We start from the raw sequence: 22500 nt of genomic DNA, 5'->3' as shown, positions 1-22500 counted from the left end.
AATGATATTTTTATAAATATAAAAAACTGAGAGAAAAATAAATGTATATATTTACAATAACACATAATAATTCAATAAATCATTTCAAACAGTTGAACATGAATCATACAAATAAAATAATCTATGATGAAACACATCAAAGGAGATCAAGTGGCAGATTTTAATGCAATATGAATAAAACTTAATCATTATCAGGTGAAAAGAGACATGTTTTAAGGATCTAAAATAGTAATAGGGTACATCACAAAAGTAGTAATTAAATTAAGAAGAAGAATTCAGTTGATAAATCAAAGTAAAACAGAAAAAAAATATGTATGACTATTTCTATTGCAATGAAATGAGACTAAAAGTAATAAATGGAGAATATGATGAATGGGGATGACACCTTAGACTTAGACAAACTTTAATGATCCACAAGGGAAATTGTTCCACACAGTAGCTCAGTTACAAAGGATGGAAAGTGGAAGGATGGAAAGGATAATGCAGGTATAAAGTAGACAAAAAATGTACCCTAGTAGCAATATAACATATAACATATATGTAATATTTACATATATATACAGTATATGATATGTACTGATATATTATATTTGTATCTAATAGATACAATATATAATAATTACTAGAGATGTCCGATAATATCGGCCGATAAATGCTTTAAAATGTAATATCGGAAATTACCGGTATCGGTTTCAAAAAGTCAAATTTATGACTTTTTAAAACGCCGCTGTACGGAGTGGTACACGGACGTAGGGAGACGTACAGAGCAGTTGCGTCTACCAGTCATACTCGCCAACCCTCCCGATTTTCCCGGGAGACTCCCGAATTTCAGTGCCCCTCCCGAAAATCTCCCGGGGCAACCATTCTCCCGAATTTCTCCCGATTTCCACCCAGACAACAATATTGGGGGCGTGCCTTAAAGGCACTGCTTTTGCGTGCCGGCCCAATCACATAATATCTACGGCTTTTCACACACAAGTGAATGCAAGGCATACTTGCTCAACAGCTATACAGGTCACACTGAGGGTGGCCGTATAAACTACTTCAACACTGTTACAAATATGCAGCACACTGTGAACCCACACCAAACAAGAATGACAAACACATTTCGGGAGAACATCCGCACCGTAACACAACATAAACACAACAGAACAAATACCCAGAACCCCTTGCAACATTAACTCTTCCGGTACGCTACAATATACCCACTTTGTGACTTCAATAATAAATATGGGAGTGCCATGTTGGCATTTTTTTTCCATAACTTGAGTTGATTTATTTTGGAAAACCTTGTTACATTGTTTAATGCATCCAGCGGGGCATCACAACAAAATTAGGCATACTAATGTGTTAATTCCACGACTGTATATATCGGTATCGGTTGATATCGGAATCGGTAATTAAGAGTTGGACAATATCGGATATCGGCAAAAAAGCCATTATCGGACATCTCTAATAATTACCATGTACAATATTACAGTATATGTAACAACTGCAGCATAAAATAGAGAGTAGATCCAGCAGAAAATAAAAACAAAGAAAGGTAGCTAACATGTCAGGTGTTAGGTAAAGACAGATATCATCTATTGATGTATGGCGAGTGATTATACAGCTGGATGGAGTGCCTGTGTATAATTATAATGTGCTGTGCAGCATTTTTATGACAAATGCCACACAACCTCCCTGAAATCCCCCGACGAGGATCAGAAGAATCCTTCCCCAGACTGCAGTCCAAAGTGCAATCATTCAAAATCAAGACTCAAACCTTTCAAATTGCTGCTAAATCCGCCGGGTTTTGACTTTAATGTCGGCAATCACGCCGTTGCTCCGGCGGACAGCTGATTGTCATCATGCGAGCGGCGCTTTCCACACGACGGCCGTGTATTTATTGGTGGGGGCTCCGAGCCCGCAGCGGCCATTAGCGTGAAGCGGATCCGTGTGAGATCTCCCGCCGGCTGAAAGCGATCCCTCGGCCTGGCCGCGCTCCCAGACCTTGCCGCACACACTCGCTCTTTTTACACATAAAGACATGTAGTCCGCACATTTTACAGGAATTCCTTTCCTGCAGCCTGCTGCTCGACACGTTTCACACACACTTTGTTCTCCCGCCTCTGCCACTTTGTCTCCCTACATGGTGTTGGAGCCAGCAGGTAGACGCCTGCTGGCTCGGAGGTGCTTGATGAATGGATCATTAAATCCGCCTGTGGCTCTCAGCATGTTGCTAACACACTGGCTGCACTTGTGTGTGTCTTTGTGTGTCTGTGTGTGTGTGTGTGTGTGTGTGTGTTTGTGTGTGTAGTTTGACGGAGAGGGCCCAGCTCCTGAAGAACGTCTTCAAGAAGAGCACTGTGAGTCTGTACCGCTCCGAGTCCATGCAGCAGAACCTACTACGTAAGTTACACAACCTCCTCGTCTTGTCTTTTCTCGCCTTACGTTTGAAATACACTATATTGCCAAAAGTATTTGGACACCCATCCAAATGATCGGAATCAGGTGTCCTAATCACTTTGCCCCGCCACAGGTGTATAAAATCAAGCACTTAGGCATGGAGACTGTTTCTACAAACATTTGTGAAAGAATGGGCCACTCGGCTATATTATAAGGAAATGGAAGAGTTTGGGAACAACAGCAACTCAGCCACCAAGTGGTAGGCCACGTAAACTGACAGAGAGGGGTCAGCGGATGCTGAAGCACATAGTGCAAAGACTTTCTGCACAGTCAGTTGCTACAGAGCTCCAAACTTCGTGTGACCTTCCAATTAGCCCACGTACAGTACGCAGAGAGCCTCATGGAATGGGTTTCCATGGCCGAGCAGCTGCATCTAAGCCATACATCAGCAAGTCCAATGCAAAGCGTGGGATGCAGTGGTGTAAAGCACGTGGCCACTGGACTCTAAAGCAGTGGAGATGTGTTCTCTGGAGTGATGAATCACGCTTTTCCATCTGGCAATCTGATGGACCAGTCTGGGTTTGGAGGTTGCCAGGAGAACGCTACATTTTGGACTGCATTGTGCCAAGTGTGAAATTTGGTGGAGGAGGACTGTTTCTACAAACATTTGTGAAAGAATGGGCCGCTCTCAGGAGCTCAGTCATAGGGCGGCATAGCTCGGTTGGTAGAGTGGCCATCCCAGCAACTTGAGAGTTCCAGGTTCGATTCCCGCTTCCGCCATCCTAGTCACTGCCGTTGTGTCCTTGGGCAAGACACTGTACCCACCTTCTCCCAGTGCCACACACATTGGTTTAAATGTAACTTAGATATTGGGTTTCACTATGTAAAGTGCTTTGAGTCACTAGAGAAAAAGCGCTAAATAAATATAATTCACTTCACTTCACTTCACTTCAGGATGCCACCTGCGCAACAAATCCAGTCGTGAAATTTCCCCGCTCCTAAATATTCCAAAGTCAACTGTCGGCTTTATTATAAGGAAATGGAAGAGTTTGGGAACAACAGCAACTCAGTAAACTGACAGAGAGGTCAGTTGCTACAGAGCTCCAAACTTCGTGTGAGCTTCCAATTAGCCCACGCACAGTACGCAGAGCATACTTGCCAACCTTGAGACCTTCGAATTCGGGAGATGGGGGGAGGGGGGAGGTTGGTGGTAGCGGGGGGTGTATATTGTAGTGTCCTGGAAGAGTCACTGCTGCAAGGTGTTCTGGGTATTTGTTCTGTTGTGTTTATGTTGTGTTACGGTGCGGATGTTCTCCCGAAATGTGTTTGTCATTCTTGTTTGGTGTGGGTTCACAGTGTGGCGCATATTTGTAACAGTGTTAAAGTTGTTTATACAGGCCACCCTCTGTGTGACCTGTATGGCTGTTGACCAAGTATGCCTTGCATTCACTTGTGTGAAAAGCCGTAGATGTCATGTGATTGGGCCGGCACGCAAAGGCAGTGCCTTTAAGGCACGCCCCCAATATTGTTAACCGGGTGGGAATCGGGAGAAATTCGGGAGAATGGTTGCCCCGGGAGATTTTCGGGAGGGGCAATGAAATTCGGGAGTCTCCCGGGAAAATCGGGAGGGTTGGCAAGTATGACGCAGAGAGCTTCATGGAATGGGTTTCCATGGCCAAGCAGCTGAATCTAAGCCATACATCACCAAGTCCAATGCAAAGCTTTGGATGAAGTGATGTAAAGCACGTCGCCACTGGACTCTAGAACAGTGGAGACACCTTCTCTGCGGTGAAGAATCACGCTTTTTCATCTGGCAATCTGATGGACGAGTCTGGGTTTGGAGGTTGCCAGGAGAACGCTACATTTCGGACTGCATTGTGCCGAGTGTGAAATTTGGTGGAGGAGGAATTATGGTGTGGGGGTTGTTTTTCATGAGTTAGTTCCAGTGAAAGGAACTTTGAATGCTCCAGGATACCAAAACATTTTGGACAATTCCACGCTAAGGGAATCAGCCGGAGAATCGGAGCAGCTGGGGCAGTATCGCAGTCTCTTTGCCGCACTGTTGTGACGAAACGAGAGCTGAGCCAGAAGGCAAAGCTCTCGGTCTACCGAGCTATCTACATTCCTACTCTCACCTATGATCATAAAGTGTGGGTCATGACTGAAAGAATAAGATTGCGGATACAAGCGGCTGAAATGAGTTTCCTCAGTAGGGTGGCTGGCATCTCCCTAAGAGATTGGGTGAGAAGTTCAGTCACCCGAGAGAGACTCTGAGTAGAGCCGCTGCTCCTTCGCTTGGAAAGGAGCCAGCTTAGGTGGTTCGGCCATCTCGTGCGGATGCCTAACCAACGTCTCCCTGGGGTGGTCCTTGTTGCACGTCCCACTGGGAGGAGACCCCGGGGCAGGCCAAGGACCAGATGGGGGAGATTACATCTCCTCTCTGGCCTGGGAACGCTCCGGGATCCACTAGAAGGAAGTTGCTAATGTTGCTCTGGAGAGGGAATTCTGGGGGTCTCTGCTGGAGCTGTTGTCCCCACGACGGTTGACGATGGATGGATGCTCCCAACATTGTGGGTACAGTTTGGAGCGGGCCTCTTGGTCTTCCAACATGACTGTGCACCAGTGCACAAAGCAATGTCCATAAAGACATGGATGACAGAGTCTGGTGTGGATGAACTTGACTGGCCTGCACAGAGTCCTGACATTAACCCGATAAAACACATTCGGGATGAATTAGAACGGAGACTGAGAGCCAGGCCTTCTCGACCAACATCAGTGTGTGACCTCACCACCAATGCGCTTTTCGAAGAATGGTGTAAAATTCCTATAAACACACTCCGCAACCTTGTGGACAGCCTTCCCAGAAGAGTTGGACGGACATCATATTGAACCCTATGGGTTAGGAATGGGATGGCACTTCAAGTACATATGTGAGTCAAGGCAGGTGTCCAAATACTTTTGGCAATATAGTGTTGACGAAGGATGCGTTCACATTGTGTCTCAGTACTCTATAGCCCAGAAATGACGATATGTTAGCAAGTAATTACCTAAGCAAGTAATTTACTACCCAATTAATCCAAGTTCAAAAGTGTGGTTAATCATTTGACAGCCCAAATGTTTACTAAAAGCTTCTAAAATATACTTTTAATTCGCAAGCAACACATTATCTGTCATATTTATCCTTTAACGCTGGTCCGTGTCTTTGGTCCGTGCAACGTTCACTTGCAAGCGGTCCAAGTCCGTTTGTTGCGTGTGCAAGGACCCAAAAGAACAAAACTCACCAGTTCCCTTTAACCGACGCTGACATGAAATGTGTGAACGCATCCTAAAAGTGTGTTTGTGTGAAAACAGTAAAGAAAAACCACAAAAAAATGCTGTGTTATGCATGTCAGGCCAGTAGTCACCTGAGCCAGGGGGTCGGCAACCTGCGGCTCTAGAGCCGCATGCGGCTCTTTAGCGCCGCCCTAGTGGCTCTGTGGAGCTTTTTCAAAAATGTATGAAAAATGGAAAAAGATGAGGGGGGGAAAAAAAATGTTTGGTTTTAATATGGTTTCTGTAGGAGGACAAACATGACACAAACCTCCCTAATTGTTATAAAGCACACTGTTTATATTAAACATGCTTCACTGATTCGAGTATTTGGCGAGCGCCGTTTTGTCCTACTAATTTTGGCGGTCCTTGAACTCACCGTAGTTTGCTTATTTATATAATTTTCTCCGACTTTCTAGGACGTGTTTTATGCCACTCATTTTATCCAACAAACTTTTAATGTTGTGCGTGAATGCACATAGGTGAGTTTTGTTGATGTTATTGGCTTGTGTGGAGTGCTAATCAGACATATTTGGTCACTGCATGACTGCAAGCTAATCGATGCTAACATGCTACTTAGGCTAGCTATATGTACATATTGCATCAATATGCCTCATTTGTAGGTATAATTGAGCTCATTTAGTTTCCTTTAAGTCCTCTTAATTCAATTTATATCTCATGACACACTATCTGTATGTAATATGGCTTTTAATTTTTTGCGGCTTCAGACAGATTTGTTTTTTGTATTTTTGGTCCAATATTGCTCTTTCAACATTTTGGGTTGCCGACCCCTGCCTTAGCACCTTTCGCACAGGACTTTCTGTGCTTCCCGCCCTGTTGTGTTGAAATCGGGCGCCTCTTTCACCCTCGCCTACCCGTGTCGGCGTTTTGTACAAACAACGTGGACTCGCAACAGGAAGTCAGCTTATCGGTATTCTGCCTTCAGTGGTCAGTATCGGAGGTGTGACAGAGGTGGGTCAATGCCGTAGTTCACCGTCCGCCCTGTTGCCGAGCCCCTTTCACACGGTCCGTGAACGCTGGCTTCTAAACAGGACAGGGAAACGCAGAAAAGTGTGGAAGGTACACAAATGTCCGATTAAAAACGTTGCGATAGGGACTGCCGAGCGTCAGAGGCTGGTCCAAACCTGTTTGAAAGGAGCTCGCGGAAAGTCGGGACATTGAACATTCATTATATTGCTGGACAAAATATTATTTTGACACCAAATTAAAGGGGAACATTATCACAATTTCAGAAGGGTTAAAACCATTAAAAATCAGTTCCCAGTGGCTTATTTTATTTTTCGAAGTTTTTTTCAAAATTTTACCCATCACGCAATATCCCTAAAAAAAGCTTCAAAGTGCCTGATTTTAACCATCGTTATATACACCCGTCCATTTTCCTGTGACGTCACACAGTGATGCCAATACAAACAAACATGGCGCATAGAACTGCAAGGTATAGCGACATTAGCTCGGATTCAGACTCGGATTTCAGCGGCTTTAGCGATTCAACAGATTACGCATGTATTGAAACGGATGGTTGTAGTGTGGAGGCAGGTAGCGAAAACGAAATTGAAGAAGAAACTGAAGCCATTGAGCCATATCGGTTTGAACCGTATGCAAGCGAAACCGACGAAAACGACACGACAGCCAGCGACACGGGAGAAAGCGAGGACGAATTCGGCGATCGCCTTCTAACCAACGATTGGTATGTGTTTGTTTGGCATTAAAGGAAACTAACAACTATGAACTAGGTTTACAGCATATGAAATACATTTGGCAACAACATGCACTTTGAGAGTGCAGACAGCCCAGTTTTCATCAATTAATATATTCTGTAGACATACCCTCATCCGCTCGCAGATTTCTTTGACTTTATCGTTGGAAATGCATCTGCTTTGAGTGTCGCAGGATATCCACACATTCTTGCCATCTCTGTCGTAGCATAGCTTTCGTCGGTAAAGTGTGCGGAACAAACGTCCAATTTCTTGCCACTTTCGCATCTTTGGGCCACTGGTGCAACTTGAATCCGTCCCTGTTCGTGTTGTTACACCCTCCGACAACACACCGACGAGGCATGATGTCTCCAAGTTACGGAAAACAGTCGAAAAAACGGAAAATAACAGAGCTGATTTGACTCGGTGTTTGTAATGTGTTTGAGAAAATGGCGGATTGCTTCCCGATGTGACGTCATGTTGTGACGTCATCGCTCCGAGAGCGAATAATAGAAAGGCGTTTAATTCGCCAAAATTCACCCATTTAGAGTTCGGAAATCGGTTAAAAAAATATATGGTCTTTTTTCTGCAACATCAAGGTATATATTGACGCTTACATAGGTCTGGTGATAATGTTCCGCTTTAAGCCTTTATTTCTTATAAGCAGTGGTGTGTCGTCAGGGCCAGCAAGGCCTTCCCTGCTGGCTTAACATAACCAGAAATCATGATCATAATTAAAGGCTTTGTTAGCTACAGTTTCGGGTTTGATGCGACTGTTCTGTCTTTGTAAAAGCAAAAAAAAAAAAAACTCCTCAAACGCCAAAACAGGAAGTGCTGCCCCCCCTCCGCCGCCTTTAGCAGATGAGTCACCTTCACGGAGGATTAGAGACGCTAAATACTTCCAGAATGAGGACGACAGCGTATCGAATAACGAGCTGTCAAGTGGAGGCTTTGTCAGAATCTTGTTTTCTTTTTCTTGTCGTCACCTTTTTTCGTTTGTCTCCGTTTCATCATTTTGTGCCTTGGCTTACTCTTTTGTTAAAGACCAAAAGTATTCACACTGCAAAAAGTCAGTGTTCAAAAACAAGAAGAAGAAAAATACAAAAATGAGGGGTATTTTATTTGAACTAAGCAAAATTATCTGCCAATAGAACAAGAAAATTTGGCTTGTCAAGACTTTCCAAAACAAGTAAAATGAGCTAATCTCAATGAACCCAAAAATACCTTAAAATAAGTATATTCTCACTAATAACAAGTGCACTTTTCTTGATAGAAGAAAAATGAGACCTTTTTGCTCAATATGTTGAACAATATTCTTAAATGAAGTAAATGCTAGTGCCATTATCGTGACATAATGATATGCGCTCGGCATTACATTTCTTAAAACCAGCAAACTTATACTAAAAACTAGTTTATTTTCATAATGGAAAAGCAACAAGGCAACCACTTCTTACTCTCGGGGTCTCCTCGCCGCTCAGGCAAATCATATTGTCTAAAAATGCATTTTTCCATCGATAACATGACATCATCGAACCAAGTGCGTGCTCTTTCAGTCAATTAGTGCGCAAGGAATATATATATATATATATATATATATATATATATATATATATAGCCTGGCCCCCGGCCAAACATTTTTTAATTGTAATTTTGAAGAATTAATCTGAATGTGCATGAACTATTTCTGTTCAAAATTGTTTGAAATGTTAAATGTATAAATATTAACTGTCAGTTTACTGTACTGTGCCAACTGTACTACTATATGAGTACGTATTTTCTATTGTTTCATTGAAAATAAAACAGCAAAATCCATCCGTTTTAATTATGAGACAAAATTGTGTCAAAGTCATGATTTTTTTTTCATGCTTGAAATAAGAAATTATTACTTTAAAAAAGTAGTTTTATACTTGTGAGTGTTGATGACACAGCTTTGCAACAGTTGATATTCTAGTTTCAAGCATGTTTTACTCAATATAGGTCATCAAATCTCAGCAACAAGCTGTAATATCTTACTGAGATCATTTAGGACCAAAACACTCAAAACAAGTAAAACACTCTATAACATAAAATCTGCTTAGTGAGAAGAATTATCTTATCAGACAGAAAATAAGCAAATATCACCCTTATTTGAGATATTTAATCTTACTTACATTTCAGTTTTTGCAATGCAGACAGCATCAATGTTTACATTTTAAGGCCTTATTATTTTATGCTGTCTTATTTTCTCGTTTGCTTGACAATCCAATGGAAAATCAGATTTTTCTTACTGTTGCCCCGTGTTGTTGACATATTGTAGTTTTTCTATTTTTCTCACAGTAACAAATACATTTAAAAAAATTTGGCGAAGCCAGGAATGTTAATATTGGATGAAAAGTTAGATTTTTTTTTTCTTGCCTTTGTTTCGTTGATTTTTTTTGACAATATCAAGTAAACTGAAAAGTTAACAATGGATTTTCCCAGTTGATGAAATTTTGTAAACATTGCTCTGTTTAAAAATGAATTACTAGAATTTCTAATTAGGCTAACTGGCTTAATTTGTATTTGTTTTTTACAATATCGAGTAACCTAGACAGATTTTTTTCTAGTATTTGTAGAGTGAAACAACTACTCTATTAGATTTAAAAAGACTAACTAAAACGTAAAATAATGCAAGCTACATTAAAAACCTCTTAAGGCCCAAGCTGTTTGTTTACATGCTTTTTTTTTTATTTCTCTTTGCTATTGGGGCTTATTGGACCCTAATTACAATTAAAAAAAACTAAGAATCATCTTTTTATATGATGTACTTAGTCCAAGGGTACACAAACATGTACTTCATGTTTAGTGACATGCTAATTCTTATTTTTACACTTTTTTTTTTCCAAATTCCATTGTATGTTATACTCTTCTGACACCACCAGATGGCAGTATAAGTGTCCACATAAGTGGCCATAAGACCCCAATTCAGTAGTGTACACAATTTTGGAAATAAGAGCTAAAAGGTGCTGTCCACGCATGTGGCCACGAAGGCCTTTAGAGTTAAATTTTTGGTTTGTTTTTGCTATGATCGATTTAATCAGTGGCCTTGTGGTTAAAGTGTCCGCCCTGAAATCGGTAGGTTGTGAGTTCAAACCCCGACCGAGTCATACCAAAGACTATAAAAAATGGTAAATGATATTCTTATTGCACAATATTTACTTCGATATTCTTATTGTACAGTATTTACTAAAAAAAGGGACCCATTACCTCCCTGCTTGACACTCAGCATCAAGGGTTGGAATTGGGGGTTAAATCACCAAAAATGATTCCCGGGCGCGGCAACGCTGCTGCCCACTGCTCCCCTCACCTCCCAGGGGGTGAACAAGGGGATGGGTCAAATGCAGAGGACAAATTTCACCACGCCTAGTGTGTGTGTGACAATCATTGGTACTTTAAGTTTAACTTTAACCTAGAAATGTTCTGATATTAAGTACGGTAGATCAAGTGGTATTCTTAGGGCTTTATCCAAGAAAAACAACATTAAAACTACTTGTAATTGTGACTCTGCAAATGCAAAATGTCGACATCTTCCTTCTCCTTTTTAGTTATAGTATTGACTCAAAGCTTCACATTCCTAATTAGGCGATGATAGTCAGTTTTAGATTAGCCCACAACAAACAAGATAAAATGTTTGATTTTGTGTTTCATTCATTTGTGTTCTGTTGTGTGCTTTTGTCTGATCAGTTTGCTTTTGTTTGTTGTCTCTCAGGTGGGCAAGAGTCGCATGTTGTGTGACCCTTTTTGTTACGTTTCCATATAACGCCTCCATCGTAGTTCCTCGTTAGACGCCCCTTCCTTTTCTTCCCTTCGTCTTTTCTTTGGTTCCTCTCTCCCTCGTGTGCCTGCTGTGTTCTAGCGTGAGCCCACTTTTTGAAAAAAAAATTACACGGTGATATGATGAAATGTTGCGCTGTTATTCCCCCCCTGGCCTCCACGGCTCAGCACGCTCCTTTGAGCTGACCAACCGGGCCCCACAGGTAGCCTACTGATCCGCTCGTTTGACCCCAAGGTGAGACACAAAAGGGAAACATTCGGAACTTAGCGAGTAACCTTTAGACCAGGGGTGTCCAAACTTCCTTCACTGAAGCATGCAGGGGCCATTTTGATGGTTTTTTATTTCCAAAATAATACAATATATAGATTTTGTTATTTTATTTATTTATTTATTTTTTTACCTATAAGGCTCTGTTCAAGTTTTGTTAAAAAAAATAAAAAATGTTAAAATTTAGTCTTTTTTATTTGTTATTATTCAACGGTCAAATCTCTAGAACAGAGGTGTCAAAGTCATTTTAACTCAGGGGCCACATGGAGGAAAATCTGTGCCGGCCTATAAAAATCCTGGCATTAAAACTAAAAAAATAAAGACAACTTCAGATTGTTTTCTTTGTCTTATTTTGGCCAAAATTAGAACAAACTCATTCTGAAGGCGCCCTTAAAATATATATTTTTTCTCAAAACTTGACAGTGCACCTTATTACCCGGTGCGCCTAATGTCCGGTATAATTCTGGTTGTGCTTACCCACCTCGAAGCAGTTTTATTTGGTACATGGTGAAATGATAAGTGTGACCAGTAGATGGCAGTCAAACACATGAGATATGTGTAGACTGCACTATGATGGCAATATAACTCAAGTAAACACCAACAAAATAATACAATATATAGATGTTTTTTGGGGGTTTTTTACCTTCAAGGCTCTGCTCAAGTTTTGTTCTGGCAACCCGGTCAAATCCCTAGATCAGGGGTGTCAAACTAATTTTAGCTCAGGGGCCGCATGGAGGAAAATCTGTGCCAGACTATTAAGATCCTGGCATTTAAACTAAAAAATAAAGACAACTTCAGATTGTTTTCTTTGTCTTACTTTGGCCAAAAATAGAACAAACACATTCTGAAAATTTTACAATAAAAATATAGAAACAAAATACCAGCATATAACTGAATACATTTACATATGCATAAAAATGTGTTTTCTTTTGTATTATTTTTTTAATGAATTACGTAACGTTTATGACAACCTTTTTCCAAAATACAATATAGAATGTGAGATATAACAGGAAAATGCATACATTTATCATTTGTTTTCAAAACGCTTACAAAAAAGTGGGACCCCAAAAATTTACTGTGGGACCCCATTTTTATGACTTGATGGGGTCCCTGGGACCCCATTTTGAAAATTCCTAGCACCAATACTGATGTGCTGTGATCTGCGGGCCGGTTCTAATACTTATCAAATATCATCCCGGGGGCCATAGATAATTCATTTGCGGGCCGGATTTGGACCGCGGGCCTTGACTTTGACACATATGGATAAATTAATGTATAATTAATATAATTTAATATGGAAGTTCAACTTCTATCTTGTTTACTTTTGTGACGACCTCTTCAAAGCTTTGTAATCGATAAGAAATATCAAGCAGCTAAAAAAGTCAAGCATGTGATACGTGTGGGGAGAGTCCTTTGCCTTTTTCCCATCATGCCTTGCAATGGATTTCAATGTCAAATTTAAAAAAATTAAAATTTAAATATCCACAAAGTTTATTGAGCAGGTTGTGTTATGTGGGACCATGTGTGTTGACTGTTAGTGCTGGTTGTTTTTTTTCCCCTGCGTCATGACTAGGAAAGGTTGTTTGGATTGGGTCATATAAGTGAATGCCCTGCTCGAGGTGTCAAGATGTATGGTCACTGATGTATGTTTCTCACATTGTCCACAACGTGCCAGATTCGGCCCGCGAGCCTTGACTTTCACACCCCTGTTCTAGATCAACTTCAGATCACTTTGTCGAAAAAATATATATGTTTTTCATATTTTTCCTTGTTTTAATGGCAAACACACAAAACGTGCAATATTTCCCCCCCAAAGAAATTCAAAGTGCATTATTAGCTTTAAAGACAAAAACAACCTGCATGCCAGCTTTGTGTTATTAGTCGACATTACATTTAAAATCTTTAAAAAAAATTATAGTATTTTTTGGAATCTGCCGCGGGCCGTTGAATAGTACGCACTTTGGACACCCCTGCTTTAGTATTGTTGTTATGCCTTTTAGAAAAATGTGTGCCTTTTTAAATGCAAACTTTTTTTAAGGAGGATATTAATTTGTATCTCTTAGTTTCATGTCAAGCGCTAACCACTTGTCTTTGCTTAGCATTAGCCTAGCTCGGTCCAAAATACTAAAAAGAACCGCCCCCAAATTACAATTAAAACATAATGTCATGTTTTAACTGAGATTTAACAAGTATAATAACTAATTTTTGCTGTACTACTTTAATTTGGATTTTAATATGTCTCCAAGAGCTAACCGCTCACCGATTCTTGCAAGCTAGTTAGCTCTTGATTTAGCTGTAAAATAAATTGTGGCGTTCGTCTCCTGAAATGTATCATTTTAAAAGAGATTTGATATTGGATAAAATGTGACATTTAGTAAAGGAGGCTTTTTCATTTATGTAAAGAAGATAAATGATTAAAAAGAAAAAAAAAGAAAATAAATGTGGTTAAAGTATTTAAACCGTATAATAGCAATAAAATAAATACTAGAGCTAATAAAAATGTGTGCCTTTTTAATTGCAAACTTTTTTAAGGAGTATATTAATTTTTATCTCTTAGTTTCATGTCAAGCGCTAACCACTTGTCTTTGCTTAGCATTAGCCTAGCTCGGTCCAAAATACTAAAAAGAACCGCTCCAAAATTACAATTAAAACATAATGTCATGTTTTAACTGAGCTTTAAGATTGTATTTAACAAGTATAATATTTTTTTTTTTTTGCTGTACTACTTTAATTTGGATTTTAATATGTCTCTAAAAGCTAGCCGCTCACCGATTCTTGCTAGCTTATTAGCGCTTGATTTAGCTGTAAAATAAATTGTGGCGTTCGTCTTTTGAAATATATCATTATAAAATAAATAAAAAATGTGACATTTAGTAAAGGAGGCTTTTTCATTTATGTAAAGACGATAAATGATTTAAAAAAAAAAAAAATCAATTTAATAAATGCGGTGAAAGTATTTCAATCCAATCCACTTTATTTATATAGCACATTTAAACAACAAAAATGTTTCCAAAGTGCTGTATAACAATATTAAAAACAATGTTCAAATATTATCCTTAGCTCCACCAATGACTGAATAAAAACAACAAATAAATAAAAATAAAAACAATATAAAAATAAATATGATTAAAAACGATTTTAAAGGGTAAAACCAATTTAAACAGAATGATAGCAATAAAATAACTACTGCAGCTAAATTTTGTTTTACTTCTGCATGCATTTTATATTTTTTATTTGTTTATTAATATTATAAGTATTAAGGCTCTGCTTGCAAGGCAAGTCAGGACTTTACATACAGTAGCCATTTTGTTAGCTGTTAGCATGTTAGCATTGCCATTTTAGTGAGATTCTCCCTAAAAAAAAAATAGGTTAGGACTTGACGCTACCTCCCTTGCAAGGTGCTACCTTTTACCGCATTTGAGAGCCGTTTATCAACCTGAAAGTACGTTGTAAGTAAGTTGTATCCACGCTAACTGTTAGCATTTTTGCCAAAACAAGGCGAAGCTTTAAAAAGCCACCGAATCAATGTGGAACAGATGGCAGGCCACCTTCCAAAGGGAATTTTACTTGTTTTTTTCATTACATATTTTATCAGTAATGTAATCAAAGAAGAAAAATAATGCTATGCTAGCTGTTATTATTGTGAAGTCTAAAATTATTAATGGACAGTTTTTAGGTATGAATAGGTTGTACATGAAATATTATTCCCCAATTGTAGTTCCTGTTGTTTTATTGATATTCATTTTGATTATTTATTTCATTCATTTTATTTATTCTAGCACACAATCCCTTGTACTGTTTTTGTTGTTCTTTGTCTAATCAATCGTTTTTTTACCTTCTCAATTTTAATGCCTTCTGTCTTCTTCGGCAGACGGCTACGCCTTTTCCCAAGACGAGAACGGCGTGGTGTCGCAGTCGGAGGTGATCCGGGCGTACGACACCACCAAGGAGAGGAGCCGGGAGTGGTGAGCGCCTGCCAATCAGTCGCCAGCGCCACCGCGACCACCCGCTTGGTGGTTTTCTTGTTTCTGGACGGCGGGTGACGTTTTTTTGGGGGGACGATGAGTACGACGGCAGACAGATAAGAATGGGACCATGGATTCTTTTGAGGAAGGGAACAGGTGAAGTGTGACGAGCACGGTGCTTTTTCGCCCTCCTCACCCTTTGCTCAGTTTTTGGAGAACGGTTACGAGCGCTGAACCGAAACCGCTAAAAATAGGACTGCGAGACACGAGGGGGTGTGACGGTACGCCGCGCTCACGGTACAGTGCGGCGCTCGGCGTGAAGGTTCATTTCGGGAACAAAACCGCTTGAATGAGTTTTGAAATGAAAATATCGCAGCAGGTAATTCTGTAATACCATTTTTAATATTTATATATTTTTTAGTAAATCCCTTAATCGCCTGATGTGCGGAATGAATAGTTTCAGCTGCTTATCGTCTTGGATTTGTCCGTATGCATATTTTACACGGAAGGCCAAGTGCTCCCGACCAGAAGACCTTAGCGTGGGGTTTTCAAGTTCTGGCTTCTCCTTGGCACTTTTGCCGCACCGCGCAGTACAGAAGTACCTCAACTTACCAGCTTCATTGCTTCTTAACTCAAATGTTCTTGTATCTCAAATAGGGCTGCAACAACTAATCGATTAAAATCGATTATAAAAATAGTTGCCGATTAATTTAGTCATCGATTTGTTGGATCTATACTATGCGCATGCGCAGAGGCTACTTTTTATTTTTATTTTTATTTTATTTTTTAATAAACCTTTATTTATAAACTGCAACATTTACAAACAGCTGAGAAACAATAATCAAAATAAGTATGGTGCCAGTATGCTGTTTTTTTCCCCAATAAAATACCGGAAAGGATAGAAATGTAGTTTGTCTCTTTTATCCGATTATTAATTGATTAATCGAAGTAATAATTGACAGATTAATCGATTATCAAATTAGTTGTTAGTTGCAGCCCTAATCTCAAATCATTGAAATCAATTTCATTGCCCTCCCAAAAAAAAATAAACGGCACAATGTTAACTTGTAAAATGCCTTTTAAAAAGAAAAACAAAGGTTTAAATGAGGAATATTGTCTGAGAAACAGTACATGTAGTACTAACAACTACAGTAGTTTTATGAAGTAATGTAATAACAATGTACAGCATTTACCTTGGAGAGTGGACTACGGCATCGCCTTTTAGCTGCTTTTTCCGTCAAACACTCCGTCAGCAGCTTTTCCATATTTTCATGGATAAATGTCCACCATTTAGACCATAACTGGGCAAATTAAGGCCCGTTAAGCTTTTCAATCTGGCCCGCCGGACATTCCCAAATAACTAATGACCGTAAGTCTTAAACGACACAAAGTATTCCAATGGTTGGAATATGTGCTTTTGCATGATATACTAGTTACTATAGTAATGTAATTAGTTACTACGGTAATCTAATTAGTTACTATGGTAAGCTAAGTCACAGCAGCTCAGACGAGGCACCAAGCAGTGTGGGTGGGGAGAGTTTCCACAGAGTGTCGGCCTGAAATGCGGGTGTCAGGGACAGATGCGGAAGGAGATTTTTACAACAAAGTTCAAAAGCTTATTGATATATCAGATTTTAGGTGGGGGTTTTTTACCCTTCACTTTCATATTTCACTGTTTGTTGCATTTTTGTTGCGTTTCGCTTGATCGTAAAATATGTGGATGGAGAGAGGGGTGTGACGTTTATATGTTGTCAATATTCAGTGTTTTATCCTTCATATTTAATATAGTAACTCCCACATTCTTTATTTTTGTGTACATTCTGAGTGTCTCATTCAGAAAAAAAAATGTAAAATTCCCTTTTTTTTAAGGCAGTCTGTCATAAAGTTTTTAGCTTTCAATCAGACATTGTGAGGTTTTGTATTAGTGTTCCTAAAAATAGATATACCGGCCCCCGGACACATTTGTTTCTCTAAATTTGGCCCCCTGAGTCAAAATAATTGCCTGATTTAGACATTATTTTAACATCCTTGGCTGGCGTTAGGACAGGGGTGTCAAACGTACGGCCGGAGGGCCGGTTTTATCCTGTTTGCTAAGTATAAAAATTAACCGAAATTTAATTAAAAAATTAACAGCTGTTCTGAATGTGTCCACTAGATGTCGCAATAGCAATTATTTGTATCTTTGTAGCTGATGCTACATATGTACAAAATAAACCACATGATGTTAGTACATCAGATGAGGAAAATGATCAAACTACATAAATAACATCCTGTAATTTGATTTTGATATCATTTTTTTTTAATCTTGATGGATTGAAAATGAACACCAATGAGTTGACTGATGAACATTATCACATCATTTATTCAGAAAATATAAATAACAACAAATAAAGCTAGAATACTATTAACCGCAACATGTAAGTGTAAAAAAACAACATCATTATGGTTTGTACATTTTCAGAATGTGCTTGTTCTATTTTTAAACAAAGAAAACAATCAGAAGTTGTCTTTATTTTTAAGTTATCGTGCCGTGATTTCACCAGTCCGGCCCACTTAGGAGTAGATTTTTCTCCATGTGGCCCCCCATCTAAAATGAGTTTGACACCCCTTCGTTAGAGTTATTCTGCCTCAGTACGGCGCAAACTAACAGAGAAACGCTCAAATTGCTTTGTCGAGTTGGCGACACGCTCTGTCATACTTTACATTAATGAATATATCGTCCCCTCCTTCTCAGCACTGTCCGTCACACCCTTTTTCATCCTTCGCACGGTTGGGGAAAACAAAGCGCCGTCGGTCTCTGGCGATGAGCTAAAGAGTACGACAAGGTGTTAAAGTTAAAGTACCACTGATAGTCACACACACACTACGTGTGGTGACATTTGTCCTCTGCATTTGACCCATGCCCTTGTTCCACCCCCTGGGAGGTGAGGGGAGCAGTGAGCAGCAGCGGTGGCCACGCTCGGGGATCATTTTGGTGATTTAGCCCCCAATTCCAACCCTTGATGCTGAGTGCCGAGCAGGGAGGTAATGGGTCCCATTTTTATAGTCTTTGGTAGGGTTGTACGGTATACCGGTATTAGTATAGTACCGCGATACTAATGAATAATTTTTGGTACTATACCCCCCCGCACCTGCGTCGTCGTCACGTCGTGTCATTGCTGGTTTACGAGCAGAGGAGCATGTTCGGCAGTGCACAATCACAGAGTACTTACAAGCAGACACAGTGTGTAGACAGAAAAGGGAGAACGGACACATTTTGGCGTAAAAAGTAAAGATAAAGGTGAAGTTATAACACTGAAACATCCTCAGGAAGAGGTGCTTTAAGACATGGCTACCTAGCTAGCGGCTAACGTCCTTCCACATTCTGCAGTGTTTTAGCTACTTCTAAATCACTAATCATCGTCTCCATGGCGACAAATAAAGTACGTTTCTTACAAGTATCATCCCTGCAGGACGAGGAATAGCTAAACATGCTTCACTACACACCGTAGCTCACCGGCTTCACAATGTAAACAAACGCCATGGGTGGATCTACAGTAGCGTATCTCGACGATACTACTATGATTACGCCGATATTTTTTGGCATCACAACATCTTCTTTCGTTTTTTTTTTAAATGCATATTGTATTTATAAACTCAGGAAATATGATCCTTGGTATCAGATTGATACCCAAATTTGTGGTATCATCCAAAACTAATGTAAAGTATCAAACAACAGAAGAATAAGTGATTATTACATTTTAACAGAAGTGTAGATAGAACACGTTAAAAGAGAAAGTAAGCCGATATTAACAGTAAATGAACAAGTAGATTAATAATCATTTTTTACATCTTGTCCTTAATAATGTTGACAAAATAATAGAATGGAAAATGACACAATATGTTACTGCATATGTCAGCAGACTAAATTAGGAGCCTTTGTTTGTTTACTTACTACTAAAAGTTGTCTTGTACGTTCACTATTTCATTAAAGGACAAACTTGCTATAAGAAACATATGTTTAATGTACCCTAAGATTTATTGTTAAACTAAAGCCATTTTTTTAGTGGTCCCTTTATTTAGAAAAGTACCGAAAAGTATCAAAATGATTTAGTACCGGTACCAAAATATTGGTATTGATACAACACTAGTCTTTGATATGTTCGGCGATGCACAGCTCTTATCTCAAAACACTCTTAAGTTGAGGTACCACTGTATTTCTTTTTTTTTTTTTTTAATGCAGTGACGGAGTTTGAGTTATTTTATTTTCTAGTAAAACCCCTAATTGGCCGATGAGCAAATATAATAGTCAGACCGTAACGGCGAAAGAGGGTTTATTTGTTACTTGCTTACGTTTCCTGTCCCTCAGGTGACTTGTTGAGTAGCGATAACGTCGAGGACGTGTACCGTCACACCCCCCTGCTGAACGCCGTTCCTCGTGACCAGTCGTCCCCAAGTCCAAGATTCTAAAAGGTGGGATTGCCAAAGAGCAGTCGCGTGTACAATCTCGTGAAGTACTCGTGAATTCGGGGGAAAAAAACAAACAACCGCCACTTTTTCCCACTTACTTTTAATTTCCCCGCACTAAAGGAAGCGCCTTACATCTGCATCATGCCTTCATTCTCGCTTCTACACACATTTTCTCTTCCTTTCTCGAGCAATGTATTGAATCCTGTGCCTGGTTCTCTGGTCGGGATTCGTTTTCGATGGACGATAAGCATTCCACACATCCCTCCCGCCATCACAAAGGTGCCTACGTTTCCGCACCCTCCCGTAGGACGCACACGTTTAGAAAAAGGAAAAAAACGAGATTGAGACCCTTCCAACATAAGTGCCATTAGCTAGCGAGAGAGAGAGAAAATACCCAGGAGTATCCACGGCAACCCAGAGTTATGATTTTGTGGATTTGTATTTTTATATTCGGAGACGTACACACATTTTTGCATTTTGACTGGCTTTGTAACCTTTGACCCCCGCCCCACAGGACACGGCGCTTTCTTAAACGTCTCTCAGTGGTGAATATTGTTACTGCTCGGTTTATTTCTAATTATTGTACTTAATACTTCATGTCTGTGCGATGGCTTTCTTCTCCCTATGGGAGATACGACTTCTGACTGTGTGTGTGTGCGTGTGTGTGTGTGCGTGTGTGTGTGTGTGCGCGTGTGATGTACGCGTGCTTTTAAGTGTGTCTCACTTTTACGATGTTAACTTTTACTGTATGTACGCATGTCTGTGTGTTACTACTGTAAGGCATATTGGGGCAACACGACAGAGAAAATAATTATTATTAAATTAATATATATTACATTAACAGAGAAAACAAAGGAAGCAAGTTGTACTCTTGAAAGTGACAAATCGACCGTAATGTTGCAGGAATAAAGTCGTAATTTTACCGAAAATAATTGTAACGTTGGTGTGGGGAGGAGAAAAAATTTACTTTTACAAGAATAACAGTCGTAGTTTTACAAAAAGTCAAAAAGTTGTGGGAATGCAACGCAAAAAAGTTCATTATTGTTACAAGTGTTAAGTTGTATCATCATGGAAATAAAGTCGGAATATTCTTATGTGACAAATCGACCGTAATGTTGAAGGAATAAAGTCGTAATCTTACCGAAAATAATTTTAACGTTAGAAGGGGGAAGACAAAAATGTACTTTTACAAGAATTAAAGTCGTAATTTTACAAAAAGTCCAAAAGTTGTGGGAATGCAACGCAAAAAAGTTCATTATTGTTACAAGTGTAAAGTTGTATCGTCATGGAAATAAAGTCGGAATATTCTTATCTGACAAATCGACTGTAATGTTGCAGGAATAAAGTCGTAATCTTACCGAAAATAATTTTAACGTTGGGGGGGGAGAAAAAATTTACTTTTACAAGAATAACAGTCGGAATTTTACAAAAAGTCAAAAGTTGTGGGAATACAACGCAAAAAGTTCATTATTGTTACAGGTGTTAAGTTGTATCGTCATGGAAATAAAGTCGGAATATTCTTACGTGACAAATCGACTGTAATGTTGCAGGAATAAAGTCGTAATCTTCCCGAAAATAATTTTAACGTTAGAGGGGGGAAGACAAGAATTTACTTCTACAAGAATAAAAGTCGTAATTTTACAAAAAGTCCAAAAGTTGCGGGTATGCAACGGAAAAAAGTTAATTATTGTTACAAGTGTTAAGTTGTATCGTCATGGAAATAAAGTCGGAATATTCTTACGTAAGAAATCAACCGTAATGTTGCAGGAATGAAGTCGTAATCTTACCGAAAATAATTTTAACGTTAGAAGGGGGAAGACAAAAATGTACTTTTACAAGAATAAAAGTCGTCATTTTACAAAAAGTCCAAAAGTTGTGGGAATGCAACGCAAAAAAGTTAATTATTGTTACAAGTGTTAAGTTGTATCGTCATGGAAATAAAGTCGGAATATTCTTATGTGAGGAATCGACCGTAATGTTGCAGAAATAAAGTCGTAATCTTACCAAAATTAATTTTAACGTTGGGGGGGGAGAAAAAATTTACTTTTACAAGAATAACAGTCGGAATTTTACAAAAAGTCAAAAAGTTGTGGGAATACAACGCAAAAAAGTTCATTATTGTTACAGGTGTTAAGTTGTATCGTCATGGAAATAAAATCGGGATATTCTTATGTGACAAATCGACCGTAATGTTGCAGGAATAAAGTCGTAATCGTACCGAAAATAATTTTAACGTTAGAGGGGGGAAGACAAAAATTTACTTCTACAAGAATAACAGTCGGAATTTTACAAAAAGTCAAAAAGTTGTGGGAATACAACGCAAAAAAGTTCATTATTGTTACAGGTGTTAAGTTGTATCGTCATGGAAATAAAGTCGGAATATTCTTATGTGACAAATCGACCGTAATGTTGCAGGAATAAAGTCGTAATCTTACGGAAAATAATTTTAACGTTGGGGCGGGGGAGAGAAAAAATTTACTTTTACAAGAATAACAGTCGTAATTTTACAAAAAGTCCAAAAGTTGTGGGAATACAACGCAAAAAAAGTTCATTATTGTTACAAGTGTTAAGTTGTATCAACATGGAAATAAAGTCGTAATATTCTTATGTGAGG

At 39.2% G+C, this 22500-nt stretch overlaps 1 protein-coding gene across 5 annotated transcripts in view; it reads left to right on the top strand.

Annotated features, from left to right (window-relative positions):
- atp8a1 (ATPase phospholipid transporting 8A1) overlaps positions 1–16455 on the top strand; it is a 342299-nt gene extending 325844 nt beyond the window's left edge. For 4 of the 5 annotated variants that reach the window (XM_072914888.1, XM_061976742.1, XM_061976744.1 and 1 more), the window contains 2 exons: positions 2300–2391; positions 15344–16455. In XM_072914888.1, the coding sequence (XP_072770989.1) occupies positions 2300–2391; positions 15344–15441 (190 nt within the window). In that variant the 3' untranslated portion in view covers positions 15442–16455. Of the gene's footprint in view, positions 1–2299; positions 2392–11372 lie in introns of all 5 variants that reach the window. The other variant, XM_061976745.1, reaches the window with a different exon arrangement.
- The last annotated feature ends 6045 nt before the right edge of the window (positions 16456–22500 follow it).

This window comes from Nerophis lumbriciformis, linkage group LG16 (genome assembly GCF_033978685.3).
Source record: "Nerophis lumbriciformis linkage group LG16, RoL_Nlum_v2.1, whole genome shotgun sequence".
Lineage (NCBI taxonomy): Eukaryota > Metazoa > Chordata > Actinopteri > Syngnathiformes > Syngnathidae > Nerophis > Nerophis lumbriciformis.
This window is presented reverse-complemented; position numbering and strand designations above follow the sequence as displayed.